Below are 11189 nucleotides of genomic sequence, written 5' to 3'. Positions count from 1 at the left end.
AGATATTTAAGCATCAAACGGCTGTTCTCCTCTCCCACTTCTCCAGCTGCAGAATGAGGAGGAAAGCATTTACCCCCCTCTCACAGGCCTCTTGTGAGGGTAAGAGAACTCGGTGCTTGGATGCCATGCTGTTAGGGCTACATAAGGAGAGAAAAAGAGGGAGGGGAAAATTTCACACATTACAAGCCGTTTGGCCAAATAGCTGGAAAATTCTCGAGGTGGTGTCATTAGGACCACTAGCTTTACATTAAATCTGCCTGGAGTTCCTCCAGCCAGCATCACTGGGAGATGAGGAGCAAACCCAGCAGTGTCAGAGAGAAATGAAGGCAGTTGTTTGCTGTGATGGACTTGCGGGGCCCAGGGCTTGATTCCGGTTCCTAAAGTTTTCTTGTGTTTTTAGACTGATTTTTAATTGCTTTGTCTCATCAGGGAAAACAAGTAGGTCTTTGTTCTGTAAACTATGAAGTGCTAAGAGAATATAAGTATTATCATCGCTATTTATTTTACCCTTTGGTGTTTTGTCTCTCTCTCCCAATTGGTTTACGATGACTAACATCAAAACTCTGTTTGCAGTTATCTCTCTTGGGCAAAGAGATAATATAATATGACATTTAATACAGTGTACCACAGGCCATCCTCTCTCTTCTGAACATTAAAATCATGTACATAGCAAGAAGCAATCGTAACAATAGATGTATCTTTTATTCACAGATAAAAACTGAAGCAAGCTGTTATAATACATATTTGTACAAAGGATTTGAAAAAACCATAAAAAGGAAGATGATTAGAAAATATGATTCATTATGAAATGTGGTATTACATACACTATTAAACCTTTTCAAAAGTATTTGTTTGGCAACAATTTATCAATAGTTTCCACACTTAAGTGGCCTCCTTCAAAAAAGCACAAATCTCATGCAGCATGTATAAACTTGATCCTGAGGGTTTGCCTTCCTTAGAAAAACTGTAAAAAGATATACTATTTGTCTTAAAAGTTCAAAATGCAAATGCTATATTTATAGTCAAAACTATATAAAAATATGGACCTAACTTAACATTTACAAAAACTTTTTGTTCCTTTTTTTTTTTGTTTGTTTTATGGTTTTGGTAATAAACATAATTCTCAATTCCTGCAGTCAGAGAGGAAAAAAGAAAACCAAAACAAACCACAGTGCCCTTTGTAGACTTCCTCACATTAAGTTTACGACTCCAAAAAGACCAGGTCTGTGATAAGTGAGGTTAGTAACCAAGGAAGTAGGTAAGCAGTTAATATATATCTATATATGTATATATAAAATGGAAAACAAACATTTATTTTGATCTGAAAAAGTAATAATACAAAACCTGAAGGTAAAACAATCATCTCAAAATGCCATAATACACCTTTTCAATAGATAAATGTTCATAAAAATATCTTGAACCCTAACCAAGAAAACAATTATAATACAATTTTAATTCTGCTACATAAAACAGCTTTTCCATGAAACAAGAAGGCAAGTTCAGGTATGAAAACATAATTTACTTATTGCTTTTGCTACAATGTTGTTTGTTTTTTACATATAGTCATAAATACACTATACAGTATAAAATATTTCGTAGGAATACATTTTGTGGTCTGCTTAGGTTTGCTGGCTTTAATTCTAGCACCAAATACAAAAATGAAAATCAAATGAACTTTAAAGGCACTTCCATTGTATGTTTGTTTGTTTGTTAATTAACATCTTGGTTTGTACTAAATTTCCTCGCTTCCTTCTGGTAGAAGCAATACTTGATCCTACTTTTATCTTTGTACAGTTCAGGTCACATTGAGGCACCAAATGATTTATGAACATTCCCATCCCTCAGCCGTTTCTTTCTCTTACAACATTCACTGTTGCTTTTTAGTCTTCACCTTTCCTCCTTCACTTCCCAGCTACTTAATCTCTTTACTTCATGTCATACGATCCAGCTTCACTTCCTTCAGTCCCTTGAAAAACCTCTCTTCAAACCTCCACTTCCCTTACCCCATCCTGTGCATCTGTTATTCCAATATCAAAACACGTCACTATCATGATATGTGACTTGCACAGATTAACACACTGCTCCAGTTCCTCTGTCACTTGTTCCAGTGCCTCCAGGTACTCCTGTGATTCCTTATCAAGATCAGGATCCACTTCAACTGTCAGACAAAAAATGAGTAAGAGAAACAGCTCATAGCAAAACATTATTCTATCACAAAGGAGCCACTAATGTAGACTACAATTTTATTTCTCTTTAATGAAGAAATTTTTTTCACTTTTTTCAGATCCAAAGCATTTTTTCCTTCTTTAGAAGAAAGGATAATCAAAGGTTATACAAGTATTTAATATTAACAAGCATCACCGCGAGTGTCTACGTTGTTTTGATGTTCTCTTCTGGTTGGTTTGGAGGGGGTTTTTTTGTTCCAGTACTACTCAGCACCAAACAAATCCCGTATCACAGAAATACTAATGGAGTCACAACATATTTTAGGGCTCAATTCAGCAAAATATCTTAGCAACTGCTTAACTTTTTCAGTGGGACTGCTCACATGCTGAAAATTTGCTACATGCTGATCATACTTGTGGTTTTGCAAAATACTTACAGTCTTCCTTCCACTTATTTGGATCCATCATCAGCCTGCACTTTGTCTCTTCCAACTCTTCCTTCAAAAATTCATGCTTTGCCTTTACTTCTCTGATTCGCTGCTGGCGCCTTTCTAGTATCTTCAGCTTGGTATGGAAATACATCAGACCCTTTTAAGACACAGAAAGACCGTTTCATGAATTTTCCTGCTATGAGCTGACCTCCAACAGTTTGACACAAATTGCTCCCAGCTCATTACTTGTAAGAGTTAGCAGGTGGGTTGTTTTGTTTGGTTGTGGGGTTGGTGGAGTTTTTTATTAATTTTTATTTGAAGTTTACATTGATGAATTCTAATCTAGAGGAACAGCATGCTACATCACTCAAGCATTTGTTGCACTTCTTTGAATTAGCAAAAAATCTATAATATATTCTGAAATTACTACTGTTTGTAGAGGATTTTTTTTTCCAGCAGCACAAACGATAAACACAGCCTAATAATAATGTAAGAGTTCTATTTAATCCTAAAACATAGGAATTCTTATTTTCTTAAAAGCATTCCTACCTTCTCAACATCCTGGAAAGGCTATTATGAAAAAAATGGGAAAAAGGCATCAGAAGAATATAGAATTGTGGTCTCCAAAATAGAATTAGCTGAAGTGTTTTCCAATTACAAGTAAATTAAACTCAGTGTATCCCTGATTTAATAGAATCCTGTCATTTACATAAAGAGTTAATGACCCTATAGTTGAGGGAGGCTGTAATGTTTCATCAGCCAGTCTAAGATTATAAAGTCTTCTCATAATGTATTCACTGGTAACTTCCATTTACACTATCAGTCATGTTAGACACAATTAATTTTAGACAGTAATCATTTTCATTTTCTGTGTTAAGGGTACCCCAACATATGAATTGTAAAATTAATAATTATAGTGCTTTAATTGCAATCAATTTCCTGAACACCATTCCAGCATTCAAGTAAGGATTCTGCCTGTATACTGTAATTTAAGTTGTCTACAGTTGTTGTAAAATATGTGCTGACCTCAGTTTCCTCTTGTCTGTGTCGCTGTAACCGTTCCACATCATCAATCTCATAAACTTTGATTTCAAATGGCTCTTTTAAAGTGCCTGGCAAAGGTGGTAGATCAACCCATTGGCCAGTAACACTGGGTTTTCTTCCTAGGGAGGCAGCATCTGGCAATGGAGCAGGAATCAGTCTACGACGCTGGAGACCTAAAATACAAGAGACAAGTGTTCCTCAGACTCTAAGAAACTAACAGACTGCAGAACATACTGCAGTAAATTAAAGAAAGAACTAGGTTCTCAGGATACTTAGGAAGAAATGCTTTTCTTGATCTTTTCCTTTTAGTAAAATACCCTCAGGCTGCTAATGAGTTACTGCTTTGACAAGGTATGTTCCACTTGGTTCATGGATGGCAGTAACAGCAGTTCCTCCCCAAAGCAGATGCCTGAGCATCAGTTCTTTATTCTCTCCTTGCAAAAATATTTTGCCTGGACTAATTTTTCTTTGGTGGGCTACGATGGTATTCATAATCTTGCAATGTCAATGAGATAGTGAATAATTTCAAACCAATACTGATAATGGCAGGTGAGTCTGGAAATCTGCTCCTCCAGTTAAAGCCAAGCAAGGCTATACAAGATCCCTCTCAGTGTATTATCTTTTTGCAAAGACCAAACAATTCCCTCCAGAACTACTACCAATGCTTTAAGGTGTGTACTGGGTTTGTGTGGCCAGGTTTGGGTAGCAGGGTGGGGGGCTACAGGGTGGCTTCTGTGAGAAGCTCTAGAAGCCTCCCCCATGTCCAACAGAGCCAATGCCAGCCACCTCCAAGACAGACCCATCGCTGGCCAAGGCTAAGCCCATCAGCAACAGTGGTAGCGCCTCGGAGATAATGTATTTAAGAAGGGGGAAAAAATAAACCACCAAGAGCAATTGCAGCCAGAGACAGGAGTGAGAAGATGCAAGACAAACAACTCTGCAGACACCCAGGTCAGTGAAGAAGGACGGGAGGAGGTGCTCCAGGCACCAGAGCAGAGACTCCCCTGCAGCCTGTGAAGACCATGGTGAGGCAGGCTGTCCCCCTGCAGCCCATGGAGGATGATGGTCAAGCAGATATCCACCTGCAGCGCATGGAGGACCTGACGCCGGAGTAGGTGGATGTACCCGAAGAAGGCTGTGACCCCACGGGAAGCCCGCACTGGAGCAGGCTCCTGGCAAGACCTGTGGACCCATGGAGAGAGGAGCCCACACTGGAGCAAGTTTGCTGGCAGGGCTTGTGACCCCATGGGGGACCCACACTGGAGCAGTCTGGGCCTGAAGGACTGCACCCCATGGAAGAGACCCACACTGGAGCAGTCTGGGCCTGAAGGACTGCACCCCATGGAAGAGACCCACACTGGAGCAGATCATGAAGAACTGCAGCCTGTGGGAAGGACTCACATTGGAGAAGTTGGTGGAGGACTGTCTCCCATGGGAGGGACTCCACAATGGAGCAAGGGAAGAGTGTGAGGAGTCCTCCCCCTGAGGAGGAAGGAGCAGCAGAGACAACATGTGATGAACTGACTGCAACCGCCATTCCCCATCCCTGAAGGCCACCAGAAACAAGCTGAAGTATCACATGGTAGCAGTAAGTGTAAGCAGCTTTTGGGTGACTGGTGACAATAAATTTAGTGCCTAATTTCCTCCTCTTATCGAAAAACAACTCGGAGGTAAGAAGTCTTATTTCTTATGGTCGTCTTACAAAAGGGAGTACATCAAACAGATGAGACAGTGCTGCTCAGAGGACAGTGCTACCAAAATAACTTCCAGGCTGAGATCTCTATAGGAGAGTTAAGTGCAAGTTAAGTCTGTCAGGTAAGCCCTGTCATGAACTTCAACATGAAATGGACACCAAATCCTAGCAGGTACCCCCAAAGTGACACACCTCCATGGATGCCTGAAGAGTTACCTGCTGTATATATTCTTGAGAAAAACATCCCTAATTCTTAATTGCATCCTTGCTAATTTCTAAGTAACAAGAACAATTACAATGGGAATGTTTTGGAAAGGGGAAGACTTCATTCTACTTCTCCAACACCTGTTCATCATTCTCACAACCCCAATTCATTTAGCCTGAATCACCACTATAGTCCTGCCTGCTGAAATCACCCACTGTAACTGATCCTGTAACCACTTTGGTGACAGCAGGATCCCTCTGAAGAGGACACCAAACACATGCAGTCAAATGCATATACTAAGCAGACAAACTTCATATCCTTCCACTGTACCAGCCAGGGTCAATGTCATTTCTCCAAAGATGAAGTTAAAGGATAAGGGGACAAGGTTTCCAGTGACATATATGGGAGCAGGATCAGTCCTTAAATCCAGAGACTGCATGACTCCAACACAGTTTGGTGCAACATAAGTTACTCCAAGAATCTCTAACACTTTGCAAAGATTACAATAAATTTTAGGCCAATAATGGGTCTGCACCAAACATTTCTTGTGAGAAATATTTCATGATCTTCCTAGGAAACCTCATTTCATGTATAAAACACATTATTGTCTCGAAGTCTACAGCACTCCAAAAAATAATACATAATTTACTGATATAGAGCAATTTCAATTGGAAAAAGAAATAGTTTGTCATTTTTAAAAACCTTATAAGCATTTCCTGGGGCAAAAACAAATACAAATCCATCAGTGGGTAATGCCTTCTCAATATGTGTGCAACTTATACAGCTGTTAATATTGATTTGTAGGAAAGGTTTAAGAGGTTGATAAGCTATGGAAAGAGAACTGCAGCAAATGTTGCACTAAGTTTCCAAAATGATTTATTACCTGCTGAAGCAACTCAGTTGCTTTGACCAGAAAGCATCATGAGATCTACATCAGTTTAACTCATTTGGTTGTACTGCCAGAATCAAGCATCATGGGTGTCTACAGGGATTGCAATAATTACCACTTTCCAACCAAAAGCTCAGATTCAGCGCATTGCTGATATTATTTCCTGCTATATTTCCAACAGTCAGTATGCTTAGGTTGCTGAACGAGGCTGCTGGTCATTAGCTACATGGCACCAATTGCCACCGATTCTTTATGATGCTACAGGACTTCAACTTAGATCACTAAAAATGAATACTGTAACAGCAGTCATACGAGTCTGATTTTGAAGCTGGCTACAACTAGCGGCACTTACATGACCACCACCTGTGAAAGCAATAAGAAAGGCACTAGAGAGCAGGAAAGGGGACCCGGCTCTCGTACGCCCACCTTTGCGTGGCGTAATCAGACACGTCTGCCTCAGCACAGTGAGTGGGCTGGAACTGCCTCTTCTGAGCCACTCCCCAGTCGGTTTCCTATTGCTTACAGCATCCACATGCACACTCTAAAATTTCTTTATAAAAACACTATTACAGTGCAATACAGTAATTTTGCGATTAGCTGGTAGCATTAACGTAAGAGTCGATGCGTCTTACAGACGTACTCTACTGCTCTGCCCCTAAGCCTTACCTTTGGGTAATCTAACACGCATTCAGCAATCCTCATTAATTCACAAACGCTCTTCTCCCCTCCAGGCCTATTCTCATTTCCAAACTAAAGTCCCGGCCCATCTCACTGAAATTCCCTTGCAGATGCCTGACAGCAGAGCTCCTCCTCTCCTCATTGCCCTTCTCTTCCTCGACAGTCACTAAAACTCATCAGTGCCCACCTGGCACCCTCACTCTTCCCAACCCACCCATAACGCCCTCCTATTTTGGGGTGCGCTCGCTGCCGACCCTGCTGTGGGAGGAAGGAACGTCCCCCTGTCTGCCAGCAGCCATCTGCTGCCTCCTCCCTCGCAGGGAGGCTGCCGGCGCCCCGGGGCGCCCAGCACCTCTCCTGCCCTCTCCACCACAGCACCTGTGTCACACCTGCAGCTTTGAAGTGAAATAAATGACAAGTAGCTGCTGTCACAGCAATACGCGTGCACACGCAAGCGCATGCAGGCAGTCCAAACCCCCCGCTTTGCATTTCCCCAAAACCTCCTCTCTCATTCCCTCAGAGGTGCCATGAAACGCCCCCATCCTCAGGGACACAGCAGTGCACTGGCAGATGCCTGGCTGTGTTCCCCTTCATTCCTTACCTGTTGATCGTTTCTTGGGGGACTTGAGACTCCTCATCCGGCCCGGTGATGACATTCCGCTTTCGCTCATGGAGTCATGTGCCGAGGAGGCGCTGCCAGTGGCCTCGCTGTCCCGAATCATGCTCTCATAGCCGCTGCTGCCCCCACTGTGGTAAAACAGAGCCGTCCTCCCCATGGCTGGTGGCAGCTCCCCACTTAGGACGCTGCTGTTGTCGCTGCCATGCCCACTGCTGTATCGCTGAGGCCGCCGGGGTGCCGTTATCTTGCTGTATGGAGACGGCAGCACTGGGATTTGTGACTTCTCATCGCTTAGGTTAATGCCGCTGTCATTGCCACTGTCGGAGTCAGTGGAGCCTCGGAAGTGGCCCACCTTGGCAGAGCTGCCCGATACCAGCTCATTCACGCGGCTGTTGGCTGCTCTCATGGCCTGCTTGGTCCCCATGATTGTCCCTCGGCCAGGCTTGCTGCCGACGGGCTGCATGGAGCGCGGTGCTGCCTTCCCGCCGGGGGCCACGCCAGAGCCCTTACCTGCGGGCTGCGCCAGGGACTTCACAGAGGAACTAAGAGACTTTGACCCACTGGCAGAGAGGCCCCGGGTTTTATTCCCATTCGCTTGCACCTTCTGGTTAGCTGTGGGTTTTGCCTGGCTGTTTTTACCAGGCACAGAAGCAGTGAAGGACGGTGGTAAACCTACACCGGAGGTGACAGGGGGGACCCCCAGCCTGGGGACAGAGCGCCCTGCCCGGCTGTTGCTGGCACTCCCGTTCTCCCTCGCCACGCTTGCTTTGGATCCGACTGACGTCAGGCTGTCGCACCTCTCCAGGGACATGTGGCTCCCATAACGGTGCACGGCTTCGCTCTTTGATGCCTTTGCCTTTAAGCTTGATGTCATCTTGGGCAAAGAGTGGTCACCCTTCAGGTTCATTTTACTGCTGGCGCTTTCACTGAAGTAAGACCCAGCTTTCAACCGCAAATCTGCTTCGTCTTCAGCCTTTGGTGTGGCGGCTCTGGCAAAGTCCAGGCCAGAGGCTTTTCCCCCACCATTACCCAGGCCGACAGGTTTCTGCTCCAGGCTCGATTTGCGTACAGGAGGCGTTGGTGGTGTTGGCCCACCTGGCCTGGGCAACATGGTTGACTTCTGTGGTGCACTCTTCTTTCCCAGTGATGATTTCAAGCTGCCAGTGGCCAAGACAGCATCCGAATTCCCTCGGGTCACAGCCTCTGACAAAGTACTGTTAGCATGTGACACTGGCATCACTCCCAACGTGGTGGCTCCTCTCTTCAGCTGTGGCATCTTCATCGCAACTTCTGACTTCTTTGCAGCTCCGCTAGAGGATTTGCAGGCCATTTCGCAACCATCCACAACCCTCTGTGAACAGGCGAGCATAGTCTGCGACTTTGTTGGCCTGGATGCTGCGCCAAAATACTGGGCAGCTTTTCCTGGCTGCTTCTCAGCACCAAATGCATGAGACTTTGGAGACAGCAGTGATTCTGCAGGTTTTGCTTCCAACTGATAATCAGTGCGCAACAGCCAGGGATCTTCAAATATACCATGTGGATTTTGCAGCTCTTTATAGCTGAGGACAGTATTATTGTGGATTGGAGACGAGGTAGTTTTTGTTTTCCTAGGAAGACTAGAATGTATTGTTTCTATCACAGGCGTATCGCGAGAATTACTAAATTTTATTTTTACGGGCTGATCAGTGACACAAAAAGCACTTTTAATCTGAGATGCTTTGGTAGTTTCAGAGGTTTGAGGGCTTTTGCTGATGCCTGAGGACAGCTTGCTGGAACTCAAGCTCTCACTCTCCAGTTCAGAGAAACAAAATCCACTGTCGTTCAGAGCGCTTTTCAGGGGAACGGATAAATGGGATGAATCCAAGTTGAAGGGTTCCTCAGACTTATTACAGCTGTAAGATGACTGTGCGATGAAACTGTCACTAGACTGGGCTCCATCACTTTCGATTGTACAGATGCTGACTTCACTAAGCCACGAACTGATGGAGGAACGTCTGCTGCTGGTAAAGGGATCCTTAGCAAAGGGCACAACAATATCAATATTTACACCAGTAGCACCAGTAGAAGTCTCCTGTGAGGTATAAGCATCAAACTCATCATTTATGCTGCTGATAATACTGACTGGCCTCGAACCTGATGCAAGGGCCTGAAGGGAGCAGTCGCTGTTAAAGCTAATGATGCTGGACGGTCTTCCATTATCCATAATGCCGCTAATAGATAGTTCTTCCACCACAGTGAAAACAAGCTCATCCTCTCCATTCAGCTCAACAGGCTGCTGCAAAGTCACCGTGGTGGTTAGTATATCCCGATCAAAACATTTCCCTCTGAACGCTGACCTGAAGCTATGTACCTCTATTGCACCTGACTGATTCTGGGTGTTGCTGCCAACCAGGAGTGTGCTTCCTACAGGGTTTTGCTCAGGTTTGTTTCCCATCTGCTTGCTCATTCCCACAGGAGGAGTCCGAACTGCATTGCTATTGTCCAGCTCCAAATTCTCAGCTTTGGAGCTCAGCACCTGCTCTTTCTGCTGTGGAGGCGGAGGTGCTGGGCTTGGCAAGGGTCTCTTCATGTATAAGGATTTTTCCTTAATGACACATTCAGCTGTGGCCTTATTCTGCTCCAGATTCCTTGAAGGGCTAGACATTGAGGACTGCAGGGAATCAGTGATTGTCTCTCTCTCTCCTTCCAGTATTGAGTCTATTATTTTGTTGTCAGGTCTGCTCTGCGGCTTCGAAAGCTCTGTTTTCAAGTGAGGTGTGCTCTTTTCATGACAATTGCCACTGCCACCCCTTGGTGCAACAGCCTGGAAAGGAAGATTATGTCCTTTTTTGGGAGATGCAGTTTCTTGTGGAACTGGTTTCTTAAATCCTCCAGAAGGAGAAGATATTTTTTCCTTTATCACCTTAGACTGTGCATTTTCTGTACCTCCAGGGACTGGACTACAGTTGGACACAACAGAGATTTCTCCACAAGCAAATTTGATAGGTTCCTCACTTCCATCAATGCACTCTAACCTTTCTTGCAGTTCAGCAAAAGTGTTGCATTTAAAATGGTCCTTGTCAGAACTCCTACCAATAGCAGAATTGTCTTTACTTCTTTTCTTGTTTAGGGATGGGATTATGGGAACAAACTCTGGAGGACCTTCATTATCTGTCAATTCCCTGTCAGACAAAGCTGCACCATTGGGACCAACATAGATGACAGTATCACAAGACTGTTCACTGCTAGAGGAATAATCAGGATCACTAGATATACTCAGGACAGGAAGGTCAGGGTCAAGGGCAACAGTTCGTGGGTGGAATGGTCGCAAATGGGGTGGTCTTCGGACATGTCCTTCTTCACATGAACTCTCTCCTCCAGACGAGCTGGATGCATACTGCAAATGATCAATAAGGGAAAAGTTATTAATGTTAATTGATATATATAAATATATATCTGTACATATAATTTATTTAAAATGTCAGA

General features: G+C 44.0%; 1 protein-coding gene across 2 annotated transcripts in view; it reads right to left on the bottom strand.

Annotated features, from left to right (window-relative positions):
* Positions 1–704: 704 nt before the first annotated feature.
* KIF26A (kinesin family member 26A) overlaps positions 705–11189 on the bottom strand; it is a 100809-nt gene continuing 90324 nt past the window's right edge. For both annotated transcript variants that reach the window (XM_054827975.1, XM_054827976.1), the window contains 4 exons: positions 7707–11100; positions 3623–3813; positions 2603–2753; positions 705–2158 (listed from right to left, as the gene is read on the bottom strand). In XM_054827975.1, the coding sequence (XP_054683950.1) occupies positions 1983–2158; positions 2603–2753; positions 3623–3813; positions 7707–11100 (3912 nt within the window). In that variant the 3' untranslated portion in view covers positions 705–1982. The remainder of the gene's footprint in view (positions 2159–2602; positions 2754–3622; positions 3814–7706; positions 11101–11189) is intronic.

Source organism: Grus americana, chromosome 5 (genome assembly GCF_028858705.1).
Source record: "Grus americana isolate bGruAme1 chromosome 5, bGruAme1.mat, whole genome shotgun sequence".
NCBI classification, from domain to species: Eukaryota; Metazoa; Chordata; class Aves; order Gruiformes; family Gruidae; genus Grus; species Grus americana.
The sequence above is the reverse complement of the archived record's forward strand: the minus strand, read 5'-3'. Positions and strand labels throughout refer to the sequence as shown.